General features: G+C 40.9%; 1 protein-coding gene across 2 annotated transcripts in view; it reads right to left on the minus strand.

The window, feature by feature from the left end:
* Positions 1-27,556, minus strand: part of col18a1a (collagen type XVIII alpha 1 chain a) — an 87,266-nt gene that overhangs the window by 37,893 nt on the left and 21,817 nt on the right. Inside the window, exon 1 of one of the 2 annotated variants that reach the window (XM_085375268.1) lies at positions 1,724-2,447. The exons of the other annotated variant lie outside the window; for it this stretch is intronic. Coding sequence (XP_085231394.1) covers positions 1,724-2,426 — 703 coding nt within the window. The 5' untranslated portion in view covers positions 2,427-2,447. Of the gene's footprint in view, positions 1-1,723; positions 2,448-27,556 lie in introns of those variants that run through there. 2 annotated transcript variants of the gene reach the window in all.

Raw genomic sequence — 27,556 nt, forward strand, 5'->3', positions numbered from 1 at the left:
GTGTGTTGCAGGCCTGTCTGCATTTTCCGCATTACTGTGTCTACAACATTTAAAAAAAAAAAAAAAAAAACACAAAAAAACCCACAAAAAAAACGTGCATGCGGTTGTGGCAGAATAATGTTTTAAGTTTGACGACCAGTAAAGGTACCCTAATCCTCCATGACTTCATTTGCCAATAAACCAAAAGTAAAACAGTTCAAATTTATTTAGGCTCACGTGTGTCACTTAGTCCAGGAACCAGAAACATCTTGTTCACTCATGTCTGTCAGTGGAACAAGCTGCCACAGAGATACTGAAGCTGTAAAAAGACATAATCTTGAACTCCCAGAGATACAAACGGAGAGTGTTGGGAGACAGGGCAGAAGTGCAGCATCAGGGAACAGGCTTAAAAAAAGATTTTCTAGAAAAAGATCATCTAAAACAGAGTTAGACTTCTCTCATGAATCGGTGCCCACTGGCAATAAACAGATGAGTCATTTTTTCCAGCATTTCATGGTCACTAGGGGCATGTGCTGCACATATCAGTCTTTGAGAGGACAGCTGAGTGCACACTGGTCCTTATAATCTTTAAATATTTATCAGCAATTTGTAACTACTAGTTTATTTTGGAAATTTACACCTTAACACTTCTGAGTGACAGAACCATCCTATCATTTGTTATAAAATATTGATTATAAAGCACCTTTTTAAACTGTGCAACCACAGCAGGAGAGAAACAGCTGCTTTTAATTTCTTTTTATTTCCACCTTTAAATTCTTTACCTGTTGAAATATGTCATCCTAGTCCAGCTGTGAGAAATATTTTGTTCTAAAAATTAACACATATCTAAAAAGCACTGATGCAAATATGAGTGCTTCCCATGCATGCCAAGCTACTGTGTCCATTCCTAAACAGACAAACGCACATCAAGCCTGCAAACCACTCACTGTCAAAAGAGATATGCTGAAGTTATACATTTCATGCACATATCAGAGAAGATTGCCTTCTGCAGTTTCAGATGCATTCATTAGAGGCATCTACAATTTCTTTAGTCTTGCAATGCAATGCAAAAAAAAAAAACCAAACAAGAAAATTATATAAATATGATTAAATAATTATAATTACATTTGTATTTTATGCCAGATAATTGCAAAGCCAAAATAATCTTTTCGCAAACTTGTGTTTTCTTGTGTTACAGTCTGGCTTTAAGAGCTTTGTAGTTAAACTGGAAAGGTTGTTTGAATTGAAATTATTTCATCTGGCAAGACTGAGTATATAATTACATATAACATTACTGTAATAAAGCAAATAATTATCATCTGAGCAAAGTATTACCCTTTGAATATAATTACTCAAAAAGGAAATACATGCGTGTGTGTGTGTGTGTGTGTGTGTGTGTGTGTGTGTGTGTGTGTGTAGGGGGGTGCTGGTATACTATGACCTTCACAAGGTAAGTCACATACAGTACACAGCACATATACATGCAGCAGGTTAAACAAAGTACTGGCATCATGCTTGTTAGACTTCAAGTTAAAAATAAGTATGCATGCTCTTTTGGGATGGGAAATAATTAATTAATACATCTCATTCGGTGCTGACAGGGACAAATCTTGATTAATTGAGAGGGTATTTCATAGTGTGAAAAATACCAGACGGACTCGGGGGTGGGGGGGGTGGGGGGGGGGGGTTTCAAAACTGGTTCAAAATGAATCCCAAAACAAGATTCATTTGAGCCAGTAATTACCTTTCTGGTTACTAACTGACAAGCACTGATACCCATCCTCCTCCTCATCAGGTAGAGTGTGGCACTCCACAGGGAGGCGTCCCTCATCCAGGAGCGTCCAGCAACTGTCCCGCAAGACTTCGCAGAAACTCTGGCAAGGTAACACAGGCAGCGGGGCCAAAGAGCCACACTTTGGTACCAAAAGGAGGCAGAAAAACCACTCCACGCTATGATGGCATTGAGAATTCAACAGCCAAGCCCACTCATTGAGGAGTGCTTGGATTTCCTCCACACTGCTCTGGTTGAAGTAATTGGGCACGACAAACCATTGCCCAGCCATGGAGGAGCAGAAAGGAAGAGCGGTGTCTAGCAACAAGCATTGTGGGGATTCAGCATCCAGTGCTGGCCTACCTACTTCTGGTTGTTTTATAGTTGTTGGCTCACTAACTGCAACTGTCTGGCTGAACAAGATTGCTTGGTTCAGTTTTTTCCCACTTATTGTTGACTGAGTAGCATCTGGGATGTGACCAGTTTTCTGGCTTATTATCAGTGATTTATTGGGTTGGAAATCTATAGATCTTAAGGTCGTGTCTGGGCTCTTGCTATCTATTTGTGGTTGTCTTTTAGAGATTTGGGGGGATTTAGTTGTAGAAAGTACCTGGCTGGCAAGTGGAGCTTTGCTACTCTGTAATGCTTGGTTAGATACAAGTTTCTGGTTAGCCATAAATTTACCACTTAGTAAATGAGTAACTTTCACTTGTTGATGATCCTTAGATACCTCAATAGTCGTTAGGGAGTTGTAGCTTACAGTTGGGGTTAATAAATCTTCTTGGCTTTCATGTGAATATATTGTTAATTTGAAGTCAATAGCATTCGAACTAGAACTACTGTTTCCATTTCCTCTCGTGTTGTTGGGGGACTCGAGACTTTGCCCTGATTTTGTGCTGCCAAGACTGTGGTCCTCATCTCCACTAACTCTACCATCTAACTCACTACGAGTGGTGTTCGTTACTGCACCTTTTTGAGCCTTGTGGGTTCCAAATCTTGATCGCCAGCTAGTTTCAGTTCCTGTTGCAGACCCATTGTCTGATGCAGATTCAGATCCAAAGTCAGATCTGAGTCTTGTTACATTTCCTGTAAAGGTTGAGTTTTCAGATCCTTCAGAACTTATTGGTGAAGATGTGGCATTACCAGGTTTACTTGTGTGTGATGACATCCCTGTAGCAAAGTTTTCTGACTCATGTTCATTCTCTGGTTCTGTTGTTGACACTACAGTGTTCAGTTTAAGAGCCTCAGGAGTCTGATCCAAGGTCTGCACAGCTTTTTCCATCTGATGTCCTTCATCAATGATCTCTTCTCCAATTTTCGCAATAGTTTCTGACGGCGGTTCTCCACTACCTGCTGGACTGCCAGATCCCTCGGGGTCTACCGCTGGGGCTGAAGTTGCCGTATCAGTCCAGGACCACAGCCAGGCATCAGAGTGGACTACCCACTGAGCCAACAAAATCACAAGTCCAAACTGGATCCTCATCATAACCATAATGTCAAGTCTTAACCACGTCCACCGGCTCGATTAGACTCACAGAGTGAACTATGACATGTCCACACAGTCACTCCACACACACTTTTCCTTCAGCTCTGTCTCTACACACACTTCACTAAACAGAGAGGAGAACTGAAGAGGAGTGCCCCATTCAAAAGAGTGCAGAGAGGGAAAGCAGGAGGAGGAGGTGGTCTCCGTATTGGCTGCTCTGGCAATATTTATTCCCCTAACTCCTCCTTCCCCCTTTGTCAGAGCAATGAAAAGCGAGCTCTCCCGCTGACTGATACCTTGAAATTACAGCAGCCTTTCTTTTCACAGCACAATACTGATGCTTTCTAGTGTTTTACAGACAGGAGCAATTTGCCCTTGATTTGTTTGCTTTGTTAATCTACAATAATATGAAAACCACAGACTTACAAAAAAATGTAAACTGTGGTCACATTCCAACAAAAAGATTCAATTATATACTGTTACAAGCTTGAAGCACAAGGAGCGGTGCTGAGATCCCTCAAAGACTGAATTAGTCTTGGTCCATTGCCACCAATTACTGAAAAGAAGTTGCCATTGCGGTGTGGTTATATTTAAATATAATCTAACAACAGTCATTTATTGGCGTAATCGTATTTTTGTATGGAATATCTCCAAATGACAGTCAAGACTCATGTAAAGAAAGAGAAATGTCCATTTTTTGATCATCAATATCATCTCTTAATGCAAATTCTTGGTCCCATTTTCTTTCACAAGCTTAAGCGCTCCAACATAACCCATTGTCTGTGCATTAGTTGTCCCTTGTCTACAGGGTGCCCTTTATTGTTCAGTCTAGTTTACACGCCTGTTTTCAGTGCTCTGTGGGTACACAGTAATCCAAGCCTCGCTTTCTTGTCCAGACTGGTTTCTCATATCGCCGTGGGGCTGGCTGACAGAGACCCTCGACGACTGCTAATGGGATCTTAGCGATAAAAGGAACAGGAGGTTCGCGTAAGTGTCTTTCTTATACGTTGGCATTTGCTTGCAGCTTCAGTTGCTGATAGAAGGGAACTCAGAAGGTCATCTCCATAAAGCTCCCACATGGATATAGGGAAATGTCTTGACACAAGCTTGACAACTTTACCCTGTAACACTCTCTCTCGGCCTGGGGTCACTAACGATGCAACTGACCCCTGCCTGCAGGATTATGTGTGTCTGGACTATAGAAACTGGGGCCTACACTAACTTTTTCACTGGTAACACTGGTGCTACAAAAGAACAAAATCCGCCTCGTGATCAATGTGGCTGATACGTGAGGCAGCAAAACTCAAATCAAACATTTCTATCATTATCTGATTTTATCATTTAGCAATTTCAACTATAACTATAAAACTCAATTTTCGCTCTACTTATGTGTAGCTGGTGTGGTGCAGTACTAAATGACAATGTGTAGATCAAGTGTAAACATTACACAACCCTAACCTTTGGTGGGGAAAATAAAGGTGGCTGCACTTTAAAATTAAAATTTTAAGGGAGTGCTAAAGACAAAATCCAGGAATTAAAAAAAAAAAAAAAAAAGCAAAAGGTTACACAAACTTTGGCATCAACAGGGATTTATTTCTCAGAACTGATTACTTGAAGAAGAACATTTATCCATTTCAGCACCGCTCTTTCATTAGAGCTGGAGCTCAGGCTGGAACCCACTTTTCTGGGAACCAGTAAAATTTCCTGTCCCAAAAGTTTATTAATGGGCATCATTCACGAATATGGTTAATAGAATTTGATATACATTTTCTGTTCTGCACTTTCTCACATTTCCACTTCTTCCTCCCTTCACCTGCACTTCCTTTCATCATAAGTGTCTGAGCCGGGACCTTTCATTGGCAAACAGTAATCAGCTCCAGACTGCTTCATCTTTAAAACACTACAACAGCTTAAATGGAGTGTTTCACTCTTTCATCATCACCTGCTAAGCACATGAAAAAGAGATAAAGTACTACTTTCAACCACAGTGACGGTAGCTGGCTGTGCCAGCAGCGCACCGAAACAGACTAATGATCATCATGCACTTGCACAAATGCAACCATGTGAAATGATGACACTCACACTGCCACAGCCTGGAGCCCTGGTAGGGTGTCGCCAGGAGAGCAATGCAGTCTTCAACAACACACATTTAATGCAAAAGAGTTCATAAAAACTGCAGAAGATGGTTAGCTCTGTTAACTGGTTACCCTATGAAGGAAAGTATGGCTCATTTCACACAAGGCCAAGCTTTTTCACGCTCTCCATCCTGATGAAAGGAAACTGTTATCTTTAATCATATGATAAGAAGTTTTCTTCTGACTAAATAAGTCATTGTAATAATATCTCTTGGGGGAAATAACTCCCAAGAGTAAGTAATAAAGCACACAACAAGACAGAAAGACAAAAGAATACTCTAAAGCAAGTTTTTAAAAAATGAGATTTTATCTACTTTATAAAAAGATAACTGAGTTCTGAGATCCCAGGCTCAGCGAGAGAGTTCCAGAAGGGCTGAGAAGTTGAGTTTTAAGCATTGCTGTGCAACATAGTCCATCACAAAATGTTTGAGAAAGAACTGAAAGTCTGGAGCACTGGTCAGACAAGCTCGATAATCTTTGTCTTGCAGACCGAAACAAACCCAAAGTTTGTGGTAGCGACTTGGGTAATAAACTTTAGGATAACAGACTCGAGTCTTGTGATGGATAATGATTAGCCTAAAGCTTGTGAAATCCTCTGTCAGGCATTTGGTTGTGCATTTCATTATGGTGTAGCTTAGACTTTACAGAGGTTTTGCTGTTTTCCCCCCAGAAAAGTTCAAGTTAAATTTCACCTGATCTCAGCAGAATAGAAACATCATGTGGTACATTCCCTGCCTAATCCATCCATCCTTTACATGAACAAAAACCTAGCTGTTCTGCACGATCCACAGACTGTGGGGAGTCCCATCAGCAAGATTTGCTCTTTTAACTAAGCCCTTCATGTTTCCTTAACTAAATCAGATAGCAAACCTCCGTGACGTTCTAAATCCAGACAAAAAGAAGAAACTGCGTGAAAGAAAATGAATCACCAGGAGTGTTATTTTTCTAAAGATGACAATGAATTACCCCGGGGGTATATTCACGTGTGAGTCAAAGACACGCAATTTAAAATTTTCATTAGAACTTGCCAGACAGTGAAGCATGTCCAACGTGTAATGCATCCCCCCCTGTCAAGATTGTCACTACAACTAGAAAATGATTAGTTTATTTATTAAAAAATGCAGGACATTCATCAGTCTTTTAGACTAAGGCAATCTCCATATCATGAACATGTGAAAATGTGAAAAGTAATATGTGTCCTTAATATGTGTACAAACCATAAAAGAAGAAGACACAGCTGGAAGCTAGAAAATTACTGCAAGACTAGTTAAAGTCTTTTCATTGAATGCATCAGCCCTACATTTAAACAGCAAAGCCTTTAAGGTGCACTAGAATGTGCCAAGAATAGGCGTGCACGTTAAACAACCTGTTTTTATACATTTAAAAGGAACAGGTGCTTTTGACAAAATTGCTTATGTGTAGTTGAACCATGTCTTCTATAAGAGCCGCCCTTTAACTAAGGTCACGTGCTGGTCGCCTGCACACTAACAGAGGGTTATAATCTCAGCAGGGATTCCTACTTGTTCAAAGGACCAGTTCACCCATTAACAAAAACACATTAACGGAACAGTGGATATCCTAGCAAGACAAGAAATTAAAACGATGCACATTTCTCAATACTAAAATATGTTTTTGTTTTTAATTAACAGTTATGTGGACTCAGATTATAAATCTATCAGTTTTTACTGTTATGGTTTGGCCCTAAACGCTGTATCTGGATCCATCCAGAAAAGAATCTAAACAGAGGTACCCAGGGGAGCACTTCTGCACTACCCATGCATGTAATGGAAATATTAGCTAATTATTCATAAATGAACAAACAAGGGACTTAAACCAGTCTGAGCTGAGCAGTTACTAGTTAACTAAAACGAATGCATATGGATTACAAAATAGCAGCTGGTATGAATGCATGAAGGAATAAAATGTCCAAATAATGTTAAAAAAGGTTGAAATAAAAAAATAAAGAAACAGTTGATTAGCTTATTGTTGAGATAGCAATTGATTTTTATAGCTAAATGTTATTTTTTTAAATAAAAAAAAAAAAGCATCAATAACAATTTAACTGTTAGCTGAAATTATTACCTAAAATGATGGCTAAAAATCTGAACTACACTTGCCAGGGGAAATTATGAATGAAGAATGTGAAACAAAAGGTGGTGCTTAGGAAGACCATGAGGTAGAAGTCTCGGGTCCTCCACAGGTAATGAAGGTACATCGGCTATGCATTATAGGATTATGAAGATCCTGCTTGGTGGTAGGCCTTTTTCTTTTGCATTTCTGTGATGCCTGATCTTTAAACTCCTCAGATGTTTAAGGAGGAGAAATTCCAGGCCTCCCCTGTGTCTGTCCTCACAATGCACAGACAAAAGCATGAAACCTAATACCAGGACCGCGTCTGAAGACTGAGACCATCAATGGGAAGTGAATGATCGACTAATTACAACACCAACAAAAAGCTTCTGAACATAATCCAGAAGAGGCCGAAGGCAGCCAATTATCCGTCACTTCGCATCGTTATTTTACGCCACTCTGACTGTCATTCAGATATTGCATTTCATGTGCAGACTCACAATTTGTATGATGTGCTAAATATAGCATTTATAAATAATTTAATAACAGTTAGAAACACAATAGCCTAGACTATTGACAGAGGAGAAAAGTATGCGTTCCACCATCGACTTTCTATGCAGTCTCTATTACCCTAAAGGAAAAAATAACCCCCAACCAGGCACAATCCAGGGTGACAACACAAGACCATGTGGGCAGTCCAGCTAAAGGGCCTTTTGGCAACAACCACACACACACGTTTACACATCCTTGTCTCCATATGCACCTATGTTATTTCAGCATGTGAGAGTTGTTAACCTCTCGCTATGAGTCATGGTGTAGTCACAGTGTTAGTGGTTATACAAGCATTACGTTCCATGGCAATGGGAGAGCTGGGAGTTTTAAATGACACACACTAATTAGGACATCCTAACATCCCCAGTACGAAGCCACATATGGTTGAAATACATCTGCTGGACAAAAACAGACAAAAACATATACAAACTATAGTGAATATATGGCTGAAACACACACCACACCCGTGTCTGAGCTGCAGCTGCGAGGGCATCAGTCCAGCATGTCACAGTCGAGCAGCAGTACATCTGAAAATGAATCAACTGGAGAAATTAAAAGCACGAGGAAGCGCCTGTTATACTATCATCTGATAATCTTCAGCACCATGCCTCCACTCTCTCTCTGCAGGCTGCAAGTCCCTGTTTGCAAACAGAAAAGCTCTCTCATGTAACCCCGAGCAACAGGTTTCAACACAGTGGTAAACAGCTGAGTCCAAAACAGAAAAAAGCTGCAAGCAGGATCTATTTTTACCCAGTTTCAAAGCACAATCAGTCGTCAGTGAAGTGGAGTAATCCACTGCCTAAGGTTAGGCCTGGGAAGCACTTGTTTCAGGACATGCGTGCTATAGGCTTGTAATTCAAGTTATCAGCTGTAGATGGACAGATAGTAGATAGTGTTCCTATACTGCCACTATGCTCTGGCTTTCAGTCAGAATGAAAGAACCTAATTCAAATCACATCCTCTTACATCTGCAGGATCGCCAACCGCTGAATGTATGTCAGTGTGTGTGTGTGAGAGACAGCCAGGAAATGAGAGGTGGGGGTTGGCTAATAAGAATGGAGGTCAGAAGGTCACAGCTATCACATTAGGAGGGAAGAGAGTCCTGTTTCCCACAGACACTTATCACAGTCCAGGAGTGACCTGTAGGAGCAGGGTACCATGTTAAATGCCTCCTGTAGCAACATCTGAACTGTTGTAAACTAGAAACTGTTAAAATGTCTTAAATTAATAATTAAACATACAGAATACATAGAAACTTCCACTCCAATGAACTTGAATCAGGAAGTGGAATATGGAGGTAGTATTTAAAGTTGGCAATTGGCTCAATAGCTCTACTACATGTGACTGGTCGATTTCGTGGTTGGTTTCTCATTCAAATTCATATGTAAAGTACCCGTTAATAGAAACATGCGGGTGGATCTTGTCCGTGTAATGCACGCTCTTCATGGATGTGTTTCTGGATTGGGGCAAATTCACGGCTGCACGTTTGGTTGCACAATAAGAGAGGGATTATGGAAATACAGCCAACACGTGAAGCAATGCACAGTGTGGTAATCCTTAGGTTGATTGCTGATTGGTTAAAAAGTTGACCATTAACAGAAAAGATAACCAGTGAAGTTCAACATGAAGAGGAAGAAACAAAAAAGTCAAGCATCAAAAATCTCTTGATGAAAAGCAAACATAACATTGGGTTTCATTTCAATATGAAGAAGGTTTCTTACGACTTATGTCTTCTAATTGCAGATGAATTAGCCATAAGTAGGAGTAGCTCACATTAACGGTTATTCCAGTAATATTATAATATAATACAACAAACAGATGTACTACAAATACCAAGAAAAGACACTGAGTTGAGACTCGCGCCCAGACACTGATGGATTGCTCTGTCAGAGATTCTCTTCACTTATGAGCTGGTGTTGGCTGTGCTGCTCATGTTTTGCTGTTCAAGTATGAGTAACACATGCATTGTTGTGAAACCAGGCATTTTCTGGAGCCATAATTATGTAAGCTAACAATGTGTTGTTAGCTCTTCACTGACACTGCCACAAACTGTAAGCTGTGATGTCTGATAGCTAAAGCATGCATTAACCCACACCCGTTTCCACGTTTAGATTCAGGTTCCTTTGCTGATGCGTTTAGGTAGGTTTGTTAATAGAGCGGGCAACTATTCTACCAGATGCAGAAAATAAGCATTGCTCCTGGCTTCACTAAAACCACAACTTCATAACCCTCAGGCTAAAATACAAAAAAGCTAAAAATACTACAATAAATAAATAGCTTCCCATTAAAAAAAATGAATAAATGGAAAAGATATGTGCATAGTTTCCCATAGTTTAGTCAGATGGACAATTCAGATGAAGCTACTTCTGTGATGCTTTGTTTCACTGCAAATCTTCACCCAGATTGAAGAAGCTAAAATTCCCCATATAAGGGGTGGAGTCATCGTTTAAAATGGACATGGTCATCCTCTGCCACTGCCCGATATAAAGAGAGCGCAGCATTACGAGAGTCAGCTTCCCCAACCATCAGTTTGTTCCTGTCCTTTAAAAGATTTACTCCTTCAAGACATGCAGGTTAACTGAATACAGGCCCAAACCCAAGACTAATCAGGGGTGTTTACCATTTCTATTATTCTAATCTTAAGCTTCTTTTCTTTTTTAAATCACTGACTAGTTGCTCCAACATTGTTTTTGTTAACTCGTCACTTATTCCATCTTCAAAGAGAGGAAGAAGACTTAGGAGCTCATCACATGGCGAGGTACAACCCCATGAAATCCCTGCAGATGCTGTGCGTAATCTATGTGCTGAAAAGCAGCAGAAAAGACCTACTGCTTTTTTCTTTCTTTTCTTTTTAAAGGGTGCATCTTTGCACTGAGCGACCCAGTATCCTGCAGAAAGAGACAGACAGGCAGACAGAGCCCTGCAGGGATCCACACAGTCCTGCTCAGACAAGCAGAAACAGCTTGGCTGTCACTCTGAAAGAGACACATTCCACAAACACAGAGGAATATGTAGCCTGTGGTGCCTAAACAACTGTTACAGTATAGGAAGGAGGTAAAGGCGTGCACCGTATATGCGATAGAAGACAGACACCCATGCTTTACCATAATTATTGCATTAGAGAAATGTCATTTTCTCAGTAAACACTAGCATCAATCCAGGGCAGATCAAAGATGGATAACTGTTCCATACATGGGTTTAACCCTGAGAACATGTCAAGTATATGTACCATAAAATTCCCTGTTGGCTATTAAGAGTTTGGTTCTTTGTTTATTCTTGAGATTTAATCAAACCCCACGACACATGTATGTTTTGGGAACCTCTACTCATGCACCAGCAAGTCGAATTCTTTACAGTGACTGTGAGAGTTAACTACAAACAGTGTTTCTGTAACCCAAGTCTACTAAACCAGTAAGATCTAAGACCAACAAGCACCACTCTAAGCTCCACTCTGCTCAATCATCACTCAGGCAAATGATAAGAGTAATTAAAAGGAGGTGCAATGCAGGAAATTACCAAAGAGTTCAGAGCCTGCTGCCTGCTGGTGATCTTTAAAAAATTCCAGCTCCAAAGGGACTACTTCGAGGCCTCTTGTAATTGCGATGACTCCACTAATTAGCACACTGTCAAGTCAGAGCATCCGGAAATGTCTAAACTGTAATTGGCCTTCAACACCATGCCTGCCAGCCGTTATCGCAACTAATGACAGACAGAGAATTGAATCTTCTGCCTGAAACGAAAACCTGGCTGACTGAAGTACGTGGAGGGGAGATAAGCTGAAAGGGTTCTTCATTTAAATGTGTGCTCGGCTGAGTTTGAAATTTACAAGTTGTGTGGCCGGTTTGTGAATGTTTGCAGGGGAGAACCAGAACGTCAGCACAGCGTTTATAAGGTGCTAGGATGTGCATGTCTGCTATTTTCCTGACCTACTAATTTGAACCAGCTGGCTACAAATGAAAATCTGATTGTTGGTGTGAGCTCACACCCCCAGCGGTGATGTGTAGCTATAGGGAAATAGCTCCCTCTACTGTCCACAAAGTGGGCCACAACTTTCTGGAGAGGAATACAGAAGCCTGAGATCCTGCCTCAAACTAATCCTTTCTTAAGGTTTATACTATAAACAGGTTAATACTGAGGTGTATTTAAAACGAAACTTTCTTTAATGCAGTGGTTCTTAACCTGGGTTCGATCGAACCCTAGGGGTTCGGTGAGTCGGTCTCAGGGGTTCGGCAGAGCCTCCACCGTGACATGCAACGCTCATTTTGTGCACCAATAAAAAACATATCTATGTCTTGAATTTGAAAAAAATCATATTTTATTTTTCACTAAAGAGGGGTTCAGTGAATGCGCATATGAAACTGGTGGGGTTCGGTACCGCCAACAAGGTTAAGAACCACTGCTTTAATGCCTCAAAGATGAAAACATGTTTTTTTTTTCTTTAGTGGTTCTCAAACCATTTCTGATTTCCCTTAAGAAGCTAAAAAATTCCTCCACTCCTCCACACTTCAGTTTTTTATAAATCCATAAGGAATAAAAGTAATCCAAGTGCAATTTTAATGAACACGAGCAAGACAGCATCAGCCAACTTTGTACTTAATGTCTTTCATAAGGAGATCAACATGCGTCCCGGTCATGCACCTCTCCTGCTGACAACTACAGGTGTAAATGAATGAGTGCTAACATACGTTACATGTTTACAATGACATGTAAAATTTAGTTCCCCGCATGCTTACCGCTGCAGGCCTCACCAAATGACCAAAAGCAAACTTTACTGCTCGCCTAACAAAAACACACCTGTGGAAAACCAAACACAGCGTACACGAGGCCTGTCAAGTGCCAACAGCCACTCAAGTCAAAATATGCATGTTTGAAGAAGAAAAAAAAACTGCTACTAAAAGTGTATCTGAGTAGCAGAAAAGAAGGGGAACGATTATCTCTCCCACAGTCAACATTTCAATCGATGCTCAAAGAGCTACTAGAGTAATTACAAGGTTTTTATTTCCTTCTGCTACAATCTTGCGTCAGTCAAGCCTTCGGCACAACACTCAAACACACTTTGGCTGTTGATGGGACAGCCCAGAAAACCCCCACAAACATGTGTTTAGATGTTTTGGTTCCTACATGATGGGAATTGACGAGTTTAATGTGTCGACTGAAGCTCATACGATTACTTTTGAATCCCTGCCAAAAAGAAAGCCTGTTTTACACAGTGTGAAAAATTCAGATACACCGGGAAGCGTTTCATCTGCCATGTCCTCCAGTAGAGGGAGACCAAATCAGTGAGGGGTTAATTATGGGGCCTAACAGCACACGCATATGAAACAGGAAGCCGGTGCTGAAGGCAAGCAGGATGACACAGTCCATCCAGGTCGTCATGGGAAACAGACCCTAAATATTTAGTTTCGGTAACCCTCAGGAAAGAGCCACCCTGCACGCGGGAGTTTTAGATGAATAGCTTCCTCTAACCATTATTCAACATCACATTCCTTCATAGTTGCTATAATTCTCACTTCAGGGAACCTATGACGTCATTTTCAACACCATATTTTCTTCCCTGACTGTAGCAGAGGAACTCTGGATGACCTACAGGTTAAAATATTCTTTATCTAATTTTAGCTCCTCTCCCTTTAAGGCCATCCTCACATTAACCAAGCCTTCTTCTGATTGGCTGCCCCTCACAAACAGTGGGTGGGTAAGCTTTCTTTGCTGTGTGTGCCTGAGATAACCATATCAGGGATAGCCCCTCATCTATGACATCACAGAGCTGAGAGTATAAAAAAAGCAGTCCGAGGCTTTGGGCTGTAAATGAGACTGAAATTATATGACAGAAAATTCAAGTTAATAATTTACTTATATTTATTTATGCATTTATTAAATAAATCTATTTATTTACAATTTATAAGCAAAAAATGACAAAGTTAAAAACTTTTTTTCTCTAAATCATAAATCCACTGTATATCCTAAAATGAATTCCCCACTCCCACCCACCCACTTTTTCCCCCCTCAAATCTACAGCAGAACAAGTCATTGCATGAACTTGAAGTGAAGGGTCATCCTGCTCTGACAAATCATTTACCTGGTTTGTGGGCATGAAAAGAATGGAGAGGGACTCTCCCACACCTGGAATCCAGACACTTCTTGTCTGGCATGGGCAGGGTTTGAGGGTCACCAGGTTTAAAATGTCTCACTGTGTAAAGCTACATATTTACCGTACTAAACTTGAGCGCGGAAATGAGAAAAATATTTACGAATGACTGGGCTTTTACCCAATAGCATTTTTGGTGGGGGAGGGGAAGTTTGATATCTGTAGACTATGCAAAAAAGAAGAAGAAGCTATTTGAGCAGTACTTCATGGGTCAGCAGGAGGCATCACCACAGGTTAAAACAAGAGCATTTCATGAATGCATACCTTCAGCAGAGCTGAAAATTCCCTCTACATTACACATGATCCGAACTGGAATATTCTGGGAGACTGTCATGACTTCATAAAGACAGCGTCTCCTCCCAGTTTTCTTATTTCTATAGGATATGCATTTGACAAAGCATGCAGTTTCCATGTTTGCCCTCATGATGGTAAAGAAGTCTTATAGGATGACTTCAAAAGTTAATGATTAGCAAGTTTGGCCCAAGACCTGCCTCAGGTAAAACTTTAATGGCAATCCATTCAGAACCTTGTGACTAATGCCGCTAACAGAAATCAAAAACCTTTTAGATAGATGGAAAAAGATCCCCAAGGAGTCAAAAGGAAATCAGGAAAGTTGCATTCTCCTCTGATAAACTGGAACAAAACAGTCCTTAGACTTCTTACTAGAGCTACTGACCAGGTAAACACTGTGACTATGCACTTCAACTATAACTGTGGCTTTTTTTTTTCTTTAAATTCCATTTATGTATTAAATACCTGTCCCTGAAATCCTTCCTGTCCCCACACACACACACACACACACACACACACACACACACACACTACACGCTGTAAATACAACCTGTGTGAAGTCTGATTAGTGTCTCTTCTTTAAATTTTTAATTCCCGCCCCAGAGACAGTCCACTGCTAAACACCAGTCGTGGTGTCTCTGGAGGTGGAGAGATGAGCAGATGGATTGCACATAGCAGCTGCTTCCCTTTTGTGACTGTCTAACAAACAACTCTGTCCACAGCGAGTCTGAACATTTCCTTTTCTGTGCATATGACTGCCATGAAAGAGGCCAATTTTGGGCAAAATTTTATCACCTCATAAGAAAAAGTCAAAAGACAAAAGACAAAAATGCATCAGCACTGAGCAGCGAACTGGTCTCGACCACAGCTCGGAAAAAGAATTCCAACCCATCACCAATCAGAGAGGGGAGGGGACCCCAATGCTTGCTACCTGATCAGCTGCATGTAAGGGAGGTTTGACCAGCTGGTGATGACAATGCTGTCATTCTTGCTTCCCACAAAGATGAAACAGCGCGGAGATCGGAAGTCTGGAATTGGCCGTGTTGACTCTGGGGATTAGGATCCATAACCGGATGGGCAGAAGAGAACAAATTATCCTGATACTTCTGAGAGGCATCTGAAGTGACTGCAGGGAAATGGAAATGGAAATAATCCCTGACCTCTCCATCTTCTCTTAAAGAGGCTGCATTTGTGAAATGTCCGTGCTAACATATACAAAGTGACTGTCCTCTGGAGATTTGCCCTGGTACATATTTATTTGTGCGTGGGTGATTGTTGCCTTTACTATTATTACTCCCCACATGAGAACACACACAAAGACAGTGAGTTATGAGAATCCCTGTCAGTTTGTGTCGTCTCAGGGAAGTGGTGCGCAGAAGCAAACTTTGATCTTTGAAGCGAGAACCGCATAAAAACAAGAAAAAAAAAATCTTGAAAAACCTTCAGTTTATGTCAGACTTGTGAAGGGGGAAAAAAAAGTTTTGGCAAAGTTGTTGTTTTTAAAGTAAAAACAGGTTTTTTGGAAGTGCCAGATTGTTTAAAGGTAAATTATCGCCCGTGATGGAAAACGGCGCCGTGGTGAAAGATCAAACCATCGATTTGAGAAGAAAAAAAAGAACTTTGGTGTTTGTTTGGCCTCGCTTTGTCCAATGTAGCATTAAAAAGAGCAATTTACACGAAAACTGCACAGAAATATTGTGGCTATTGTTCTTTTAGCTGGGATTTCACATCACGTTGAACTTCTGTTATGATTGTAGATACGGGTAATTAGCCGTCTATCTACACAATGGAAGTCTTTGGCTGTTTAACAGTGAATTCTTTAAAGTTTCTCACCCATCTAATCAAACAGGCACGGCAGACAGGCTGGCAGACTTGGCTTCAGCACAAACCAACTGTCGTCATTTTGCCAGGAACGGATTGAGACGGTGATATGCCAAGACATGAATTTACAGAAGATCTGAAGCATCTTTTGTGGCTAGTTATATTCACCTCACAGGAGGCAAAGCTCTTTTGTGTAATTCACAAAGCTACCTAATGTAGACCCTTACTGAATTCTCCTCCACTGGAACAGGTTTAAATTAAAAGTCCATGTCGTGTGTCACAGATCCTACATCCTACATGGATTCATTAAAGATGTTATCTATTCTCAAAAAGCCTCACACAGTGTTTATTTCCACTCACTGACTCATTCCAAACTGAGTTTAAAAAAACAAAAACTTTGGTGTGCCGTGAAAGAGCATGAGTCAGGGTGAGCGGATGTAGATCGGAAATTTCTCCAACTTGCTAACAGATGGAGGGGAAATCCAGACGTCTCTCTGACCACACGGCCAATACACCGGCGACTGTCGTGCAAGAAGGATTTGCAAACGTTTATACCTTCACAAACATTTGTGCCTCTGCTAGACAAAGCGTTTTTTTTGCCACAATCCTTTCAGGTCTGAGGACAGAGACATCAGCATTATCCTTACACCTTCTTGCATTTTCACTGGAGATAGTCCCATATCTATAACTCCAGGAACAATGCCACCAAAAAGTGTGCTCACTTTTGAAACTATATAACCCAGAATATTTTTGCAGTTTTGCAAGTCATTGAGTGATTTCAACAATGCCAACTGCACAATTTCCTCAGCCTCTTAATCCCATAATGAGCGAAGCATGTGTTCAAACATCAAAAGGTCCTGAGATGGTGGCCGTTACAGGGGCACTCTTCTGTGACTTTCCCAGTGAAAGGGAGTCATTTCCAGAAGCTTTACTCAGCCAACCAAGCATGAAGTCCCTTCAAATGGTTTGTTGAAAACCTAAAAATTTATAAATTAACCCCTTTTTTAATGAATGTCAGAGTTTAGAGTCAGAGTTTCCAAAGTTTCTTCCAATGAACTTGTTATTTCACCATATATATTCAATAGCATTTTAGATATTAAATAAATAAATAAAAAAGCAGCCCATCCACAGGGAACTGCTCTCTTAGCTCAGCAGATCTGTGCATAAGACGATGTTGTGTTGGGAAATCTGGGATAAAAAGGAGGAAATTCTCAGGGCTTGAGTTCTCATTGGAACTTCATCTACATAATCTGCTGTAAGCAAAGAAAAGCCTTCATGCAAGACAAGACGACACAGGCATGTAAAGGCTGTGCTATTAAACTTGGAAATGCTGCTGAGTCATCATCAGAATACGGCATCATATCTTAGACCACAGAAACCATAGATGAGGGCGGTCTTCTCATTTTACGACAACATATTTAAACATTTTTAGCCGCTTGTCTCAATAAATAAACCCTGCATTTCTCAGACCGTCTGAACGAAGGCTTTCCGTTATAAATTTCACATGATTGAGATTATTTTTTCAAATTTAATGATGTTTTTACAGACTGATGTAAACTAACCATGACTAATAGCCTGTAAAATTGGAGTTCGCCTTTAACTGCAATCAGGGCAGGCAGCGCATACTTGAAAGATCTGATACGAAGAGAGCAGAGAGCTGTTTAGATGCTGTGTCAGCATTGCATAAATATTCCAGGATGAAAAATGGTCCAACTCTGACTTTAATCAAAGAAATAAAGCATCGGAGGCTGGGCTGAAACAAACTGGGGAGGCCACATCTTACCAACAAAACTCTTTTATTAATGTCCATCTTTTCATTCTTTACTAACAACCCAAAACATCCTCCCATCCCCAGAGCCTCAAGTGAAAACAATCCTAGTTAAATTAACCAATTAAAACAAAAAGAGTGTCTGTTCAAGAAAATGGGACAAAAGACGGATAAAAAGGCATTCCACTCATGTTGCTTCAGGCTTTGCAATACCAAAAAGCTGAAAGAGGAACGGCAGTCACCAAAAGTATCGCCCTGGGTGCTGATGGTTTTTGTGGTCAGTTAAAGAAGGTGGAGCTCCCCACCACCTACAGCTGCCTGGAATGAAGACAGTGTGACTCAGTCCGGCTGTCTGAGATTTGTCCCTACAATAACTTTATTTCTTTCAGTCTTAAAAACAGTGGTACATCTTACAACATCCCATCCCACAAATGTGAAAAACTACCCCCCCGAGGCATAAGATGAGCTTATAAGAAAGCAGTTTTACTCTTTGCGAATTCCTCCCTTTTCCTTTAAGAAAGCAACAAGCAAGCTGTAAATAATGAATCTTCTGTCTACGGTCCACATTTGCAAGCGGGGGAGTCACACAAAAAATCCAGCGTTTCTGGTTGTGCATGTCTAAATGATTTCTAAAGGGATGTGGCGTGGGGAAAAGATGGAGAGGTTTTTCAGTCCACATGTGATTTACTGTATACCCGTAACACTTTTGTGACGCATTAGGGGAAAAAAGTATAGCTGAGGGTGTAGGAGGACAGAGAAAGAAAGGGAAAGGTTATGGCTGAATTTGTATTACAATGACCCTCAATCTTTTAAACAGACGTACAGGGATTTCCTCCGGTGTTGCTTTGCATTAGTCATGTCACTGAATGGCTACAGATGGCTGCATAATCATTTTCATCATGCGAGGACTTGAAGATGGGGAAATTACTGTGGTCTCAATTATAGGTGATTCAGAATATCACTAAATCCTACCTGAAGTGATCATATGCATCTCTAAAGTGATGAACGTGGAAATTTTTCTACACTGTCAGCACTTTAAGAGCTTTCTCACCATTTCATTTCAATTCTCCAAGTACAAACATGTCAAAACTCATTAGCTGAACTTAAAAATATGATAAACTTAAAATTATGATGTGATATCTGATGTCCATCAACTCATTTGTCGGTCTGACGCATTCAGCTGTGTCTTAATACAATGCCACAACTTTCCCAGCAAATTCATCCCCAGGGTCAGACGATGCAATGCTCAAAGAAACTGCAAAAAATACCCAAGAGCAACATTTCAATCTCTACGGGCTTCACTCAGCATGTTAAATGGTAAAGGTCATGACAGCACAATTAGAAAAAAACTGAACCATTGCTTATTTGAAAGGCTTGCCAGGAGAAATCCCCTTCTCCCTAAAAAAAGAACATGGCAGCACAGCTAAGGTTTGCAAACTTGCATCTGAACAAACCACATAGAAAAGCTACTTTCAGCTCTTCTCCTACTCACAAGGATATTACATTACATACATATTTACCTCAGATGCCCTTCCTAAAGCAAACCCCAGAGTATCTGTGCCTCCTCCTGGGATCAAATCAGGCCCGTTTCCTGGTTGCCCATTATCTGTCAACCACAACACTACAGAGCCATTTGAACAAACATCAAGACTTCTGGAACAATGTCCTTTAGACATATGAGACCAAAGTGCAGATGTGTGGTCATAGTAAAAACCAAACACTGTATCAGCACAAACACCTCTGCCAGCTGTAAAGCACGGTGGTGGAGGGGTAATGATTTCGGCTCAGTTTGCAGCCACAGGTCTTGGGAACCTTACATGTTATTTAGATGACCACGAACTATAAGAGTGAAATCGGAGGCCATTCTCCCTGAAAATGATGCCAAGCTCATCAGCAAATCTACCAAAAGAACAAATAAAAATCAATGTGCTGCCGAGTCACAGTCTAGACTTCAACCTGACAGACAAGCTGAGACTTTAAGCTTGGTTTAAGTTCAACCAAATTCCTCCACGGTGGTGTGAGGAACTGATAAAGTCGTGCAGAAAACAGCTTCTAGTTATTGCAGTAAAAGGTGGTTCTATAAGCTCTTGTATCACTGGATGTACTTAGTCTTTCACATAACTGTGTCAATTATTCTTCATACCTGAAAAAACATTAGCACCTTCTCCCACTGAAAATGCTACGTCCAGATGAACAGAATCAACCTTTTGGGATTTACTTACCTGGATGACTGAGCATGCATCAAGACGCCTTCTCATTATCTCCTAACACATTTTCTACCTTCCTCCACAGTTTGCGTTATAATGTGTAGATAGTGTCACATTGCCAGCAAGCAAGGTTAAGATCAAACATCCTCCTACCACTTAAACCAGTCACAGAAGCTGCTTCCAACATCTTACCTGTCAGGAAACCTGTACAGGTGTTACTATGCTGGTGCACCAAATAGATTCAATGGAATTTTTTAATAGAAAAAGTGCATACAAACAAGGCCTGTGAAACACAGCTATGGAAAGTGTGTTTATATATCCTCTCTCTTTGTAAGAGTTCAAAAATTGAAAAAAATAAAATAAAAGTGAAAAGAACAAGTTTTACATCCAGTCATGCTTTTACTATTGACTTTATTTTAAAACTTTAATGACATGCTTCAAGGAAGGCAGGAAAACCAAACCAAACAAATGTCAACAAAAAGTTACAAGGCAGGGTCTGAGATCAATAAAACACAAAGTAAGAGAGGTCTGTAGGTTTGTGTCACCTACATACAACACTACCTTTTAAAGTCTGGGTGGGGTACGCAAGTTTCACAGTCTGACTACATCTGACTGCAAGCTCTCTTTACTTGTCTCTCTTTCTGTCTCCTCCACGGTAACTTTTATTACCTTGTCCAGGTGGAAAACATGATGGGTGTGGGGGACACTGATACAGACTTGAAGGCTACACGCTTTCAATCCAAGACCAAACAATCCGACAGGACGCAGTGAACCCGGGCTCAACAGTAAAGCCTTTCAGCTGCTACAAGAAAATAAAAGTGTATTTTTATTAAACAAGTCATGTTCTTACGGTATTTCCTTCCTCTACACCTGTTATCTTTACAAAGTGACTGTCAATATTGCCATCTACTTCTTGGAATATTTTCAACTTTCTTTTTTTCTTGCTGCATTTGTGAAATGTTGGCACGACAGAGGAAAAGTACATTAACGGTGAAACACCTGTAAAAATAATAACCGAGTTTCAGCTGTACAAACTGAAAATCAGCTCAGGGCAGTTATTAAAACAGGGAAACACAACCTGTAAAACATCTGCAGCCTGTGTTGACACTTACTTGTGAACATTTCTGCAGTTAAAAACAAAAAGAATCATTATGTCCAAGTCTAGTCACACACAGCTCTTATTTTTGAATTTCTTTAGTCTTGTTTTCCAACATCTCATACAAATATGGTCACCAGTGTTTACAATAATGGGTCAGTGATCACAAGAGCAAAAGATCAAATATTTTAAACAAACATCAATCCCACTGAGTACCAAAGTTAGTGCTGAACAAAGACACAGACACATAACGACTTGAATCTAAATGTAGTGTATTGAAAGTAAACGTCCAGAAAAATAAAAGCTGACACCCATGTAATGAATCCTAAAGTGATGCAATAAAAAAGGTTCTCAATTATGAAGAGTGTTGCACATGCTGGTGTCAGCATGTCATTCAGTCAAAGAGTTAACCATCAAACACTGGAAAACAGTGGTGCAAACACGTGTTGGGCACTGCATGCATAACAAAGTTATACTTCAAGAATACAAAATGTAGGTGTTTTTCAGAATCAGGGTGCATTGAGGTGTGAGTAGTTCTGTTCCACATGTGTGGACCTGACCTAAGTGCATGAATTAAAGCGTCGGATAGCAGTGGGAAGACAGACTCGGGCCTCCTGAGGAGGCTGATAAAACGTATAAAGCAGCCTGCTGCATACATTGAAGGATCTGAGCCTTCATAGAAAGTAAAGTGGGCTCAGACCCTTTTTGTAGACAGCGTCCGTGTTGGCAGACCACTCCAGCTGGTGATCCAGTTGAACTCCCAGATAGGATGTGACTATTTCGGCATCACTCCCACCAATGCACACAGCGCAAGGTCGGGATCTGATTCTGCCAAAGTTTTTAGTTACAGGTATAATATAAATAAAAATAATCATTCACATATGAATGAATATATTCACTGTTTAAAATCAGCAGATTACATGCTTTTTAATTTGGAATAATCAATTGAGAGCTACAATATTTTTCTATGCATCTTAGTTTACCCACATTGTGCATTGCTGATAAGATAAAAATCTCTCTTTTCTGGATTAATCTTCCTGCCCAAACTGTGTCATTCATGAAAAAAAATGAAAAGATGTTCAGAGAACAGTTTTATTTTCATCTTGTTACCATTTTAACTTCATGCTTTAGAAAACTGGGTCTTGGATATGTTTGACAGAGAACTAAAAGTGACTTCATCATCAGACTTTAGGCAGCAGTACTGTGTAAATGCCGCATACAGCCACATGCAATAAAATGTAAGACAGTTGTGCAGTAATCCTAAAGTATTTGTGCTTCTCACGCTGAGCAAACAGAATACGTTAATATCTGCTTTCAAACACGTGTTCTGTAATCTGCAGTGAAATACATTTACAAAGTTACCCTCCCAGCACAACAAAGACAATCAAGGTTGTTTCATGTGTTCATGTAAGAAACATTAACACTCATCTGCCCATGCAAAGCTAATCTGTCTCTTTCATCTGCACTGCTTTGTACTGCATTCAGTTTTATTGACAGAATATTCACTTTACTTGCACAAATTTACAGACTTTCTTGCAAAAGTGAATTTTCTAGTCAAATTTCCATCATTTCTGCTCCAGAAAAATGAGCCCAAACCCGGGACGTAAGAGATTTAAGATCGTTTTAAGCTTCGCAACATTTTTGTCTGGATCATTGTCACAAGCATTTAGCTGTTCTCACAGATTAAAAATCTGCAATGTCAGTGTAACCCATGGTTATTTTATTGCCAATTGTATTCTGTTTTTATTCTAATTTGAAGTGTTACTGTTTGTTAAATGCTGAGTTTTCCCATGTACCGTGAATGCACCATAGCGCGTGCGTGGTGACTTTCTTTCACTGCATCCGCCTGCACGGAGCTAGATGCGCAAAGCTGTGTGGATATTCAGTCCTGTAACGTGTTGCGCTACGGAATTAATGTTTTCTTTGAAGAATATCCTGGTGAGTCTCACAGTTGCAGTTTCAGTTGTGATTCATAGTCCAGTTTCTGAGCATAAAACCAGTCAGGATACAATGCTTGTCGGAAATGTGATATTTGTCTTAGAACCTGCTAACGATTGCTTAGCTGTGTTAGCCTGTGGAGAGTATGCTAGCGTACCCACATGTGCTCCCTGGGCTAATGCGCTTACATGTGAAGTTTTAGCTAACACACCACGGAGACACTTTTCATGCTTCATGATTTGCAGTGAAATGTATTTTTGTTGTTGATAAATTGTTATTGGCCAATAAGAACTGTATAGGTGTGTGATGTGTGAGGGGGAACAAAAGGGATAACACTAGAGAAACACATGTTTTATTTTACAAGTGAGTGATTGCACTGCACGTTGTGTGCAGGCTGGTTTTTTTTATGTAGTAGAAATCTGCTGCAAGGACCGAGCGGTGCCATCTAAGGACTGGATGCCACTGGAGGTGCCTAGAAAGGACGTTCTCAATCTGAAGGCCACCTGTTTCCTTGGAGGGTGGTAGGATACAACGATTTGCAATTTTTTTTGGATTAACGTTTTTTCTGAGATCTCAGGACACTTTATGTTGTTACTTTTTTCTTTTTTTTGGGTCAGATCTGATTCCACTTAACACAAAAAACTGATGCATCAAAAAGCAAAAACTGTGACTAAAGACAATTAACACTTACTAAGAACACTGAATACTAAGTGCACTGAACTGAAAAGGACAGCCTACCTAATATATTTATGGACACTTTAAGTGATATATTGTACATTGTTGAGATTTACATGTTTGAAATGGTCTAAATGTTTTGTTCATGTCTATGTTTTGGAGCATTTAAATGTTGAATACACTCAAATCACTTTTCTCCCTTTAAGTTGTTGTCAGTGTCTCATTCTGAGTGGAGGGATATTCCTTCTTTAAGTTGAGTTACCACTGCCAGTCTCCTTACGATCCTAACTGAACCCAACAAGAGTAGATTCTCAAATATTGTTTTTTTTCCTTGACTTTGTATGACAGATTACTGTGGATTTGACTGATTTTGGACTACTCAGTTAAAAAGGGTGACAACTAGTGGCGAGCCAGCCAGGAGATTGGCATAGTGGTTTTACCTCCAACTCATATGACACACTGAGTGATACGTTTATTTTCGAAAATGGCACTTGACCTTTGTGAACACTTTAGAGTTGATAGCCAGAAAACCCTGCTTATTACAGGTATTGAAAGACATCGTAGTGAACATGATATAACTAATGTTTTTGAAGTCAATGGTAAGATCTCTAACATTGTCAGGGTCCCTGATGAGCCACATCAGCCCGAAGGCAGAACACTTATAGTGTATGAGTCTGAACAGGCTATCTTAAAGATAGACCCTTCCACCTTAGGGGAAGTTGTCAGCCCTTTAGACCCTACAGTGAAATGGGTTTCCAAAACCGTCAGAGATATCACCCAAGAAGAAATGGGCAAGGAAGTGGCCCGTAGATACCTGAAGGAACTTGAGTTTATGGGGGGCAGTGGGAGGGCAGGCTTCCTCAGTATTTTCCAAGGCGAATTGCAGGCCAGCCCTACCCCCCAGACTGAGACACGATCACCCGTTGACCATAACGTTAATACGACAGCTGACATCATTCCCAATACTGATTCAAGTGAACCCGTAGAACCCACAAGTGCTTTCAGCCCACATACTGACACTTTTGCTGGTCCAGTACATGTAGACGAGAGCATCTACAACCCTTCGCATATTCAGAAAGTAGTGGTTGAACATGTTATTCGTAATGAGCCAAGTCACGCACCCCTTGCTCACGCTAAGATACGTACCTTCTCAGGCCGACTTCCATGGCCCAACGGTGAAGTCGACTATGAGACATGGCGTACCCAAGTCGATCTTCTACTCAGTGACCCTTTCCTGACTGATGCCCTCAAAGTGAGGAAGATACTTGAGAGCTTACTTAGCCCCGCATCTGAAATTGTAAAGCCTCTGGGGGTCACTGCGACACCAAGCACTTATGTCACTCAGCTTGATTCAGCCTTTGGAGTTGTTGAGGACGGTGAAGAGCTTTACACTGCCTTTCTTGGCTCGAATCAAAACAGCGGAGAAAACCCATCTGCCTTCTTGAACCGTCTTCACAGCCTTCTCACACGAGTCATTTCTAGAGGGGGAGCCCCTCTTACAAATGTAAATGAACTGCTTCTTAAGCAATTCATTAGAGGTTGCTGGGACCAAAGCTTGATAATAAGTCTCCAGCTTGAAGCAAAAAAGAGCTTTCCACCCTCATTTTCGGAGCTTCTCCTCATGTTAAGGACTGAGGAAGAGCGTCGTTTCGCCAAGTTGGACCGCATGAAGAAACATTTGGGTGCAACAAAAGCTGCTGCACATGCACACTCGGTTTTTAGTATGCCCACCCTTGGCCAAGCGCCACTTGCGACTCCTACTCCAACCGACAGTGAAGCTGTGAAACTCGAACAAAAAGTCAATGAACTCACAAAGCAAGTTGAACAGTTAACTTTAACTCAAAGGCCAAGGAGCACCACCCCAAGTACTGAACCTCTTGTAAGCACTAAATCCAAATCTGTGAACCCAAAACTGAATGAAACTGCCAAGCTTGAAAGTCAAATAGCCGAGTTGACCAAACAAGTCCAAATGCTTGTCCAAAGCCAAAGACATTCAACCAAACCTGAGAAATATGAGCCCAAAAATTCTCTAGCTGTCAACACCAGAAACTCACAGGCATTTGCTAAAGTTCCTGGCACACCTAGGGCATGGTTTTGCTTTAAGTGTGGGGAAGACAATCATATTGCAGTAAGCTGCACAAATGACGCTAATCCCACACTTGTCCGAGAAAAGCATACAGAGTTGAGAAAGAAACAGGCTGATTTTGCTGCACGACAGGCCACAGCCCCGTTTGCTTTAAACTAGTGGCAGCTCCTGTCGTGGGACACCCAGGAGCTGAAACCCTTGATTCCCCCAGTCCCGAGACATTAGCTTGTGGTCCTGAAGTGCAAATCACAGAACCCATTCATCCCATAGACAGCCTAGATCCTAACTTCCTCTTCCCTCAAGGTCTCATAGGCCCACGCTGTGCAGCCTCAGTACTTGTTGACGGGGTACCCTGTGAATCCATAATGGACTCAGGCTCACAGGTTACGACCATTTCTGAGTCTTTTCACAAGATGCACCTTTCCCACCTTCCCATCCAGCCAATACATGCTCTTCTTGAAATTGAAGGAGCAGGAGGGCAAAACGTGCCATACTTGGGATATGTTCAGACTTGCATTACATTTCCCGAAAATATTGCAGGCAAAGAACAACAATTAGCTGTTTTGGCCCTTGTTGTTCCTGAGTGTCACTTTAACAGTAGAATTCCGCTGTTGATAGGGACAAATGTGCTTTTACGGGTTTATGGACAGTTAGTACATCAAGATGGTCCCAAGTTCATTCGTAAGCTACACTCTAAGCAGTTTGCAACGATCCTTCAACATGTTGCCCAAGTACAAAGAAATGATACTCATTCCTGCCCTGTCATGTTGCATAGCAAAGGGGCAGTGACAATCCCTGCAAGACACAAACAATGCCTAATGGGAAATGTGAGGTTAAGAAAGAACAACCGGAACACAAGTTTTGTCCTTGAGCCGCATGAGCAATACAAGTTACCAGGTGGATTGCTTCTTGAATCGGCTTTAGTAGACATTCCTTTTAATTCCAGCAGTAAAGTGCCTGTCATTGTACACAATGTTAGTGAACATGCTGTTACGTTGCAGTCAAATAGCATTGTCGCTCAAGCTTGTGCAGCCCAACACGTTTCCCCACTAGCATCGAGTCAAACTCGGAATCCTCCAAGTCAAAATGAACCAGACAGTGACAACCTCACATTCAACCTTGATGATTCTCCCATCCCAGAGCAATGGAAAGAGCGAATTCTGGGAAAACTGAGATCCATCCCTGAAGTTTTTGCTCTCGATGACATGTCCCATGGCCACACCACAGCTGTGAAGCACCAAATCAAATTGAACAATGAAACGCCTTTCAAAGAGCGGCCAAGGCCCATACACCCAAGTGACAGAGAAGCTGTCAAACAACATCTAAGAGAATTACTGGATGCAGGCATCATTCGAGAGTCACAAAGTCCTTTCGCCTCACCAATTGTATTGGTAAGGAAAAAGAATGGCTCGATAAGGCTATGCATAGATTACCGTAAACTAAATCTAAGAACTATTCGAGTTACATATGCCCTGCCAAATATTGAGGAGACATTCACAGCTCTGAGTGGAGCTAAATGGTTTTCGGTCATGGACC

The sequence above is a fragment of the Diplotaxodon limnothrissa genome, linkage group LG16, assembly GCF_057381915.1.
Source record: "Diplotaxodon limnothrissa isolate DT_005_m linkage group LG16, D_limnothrissa_male_GT1.1, whole genome shotgun sequence".
NCBI lineage: Eukaryota > Metazoa > Chordata > Actinopteri > Cichliformes > Cichlidae > Diplotaxodon > Diplotaxodon limnothrissa.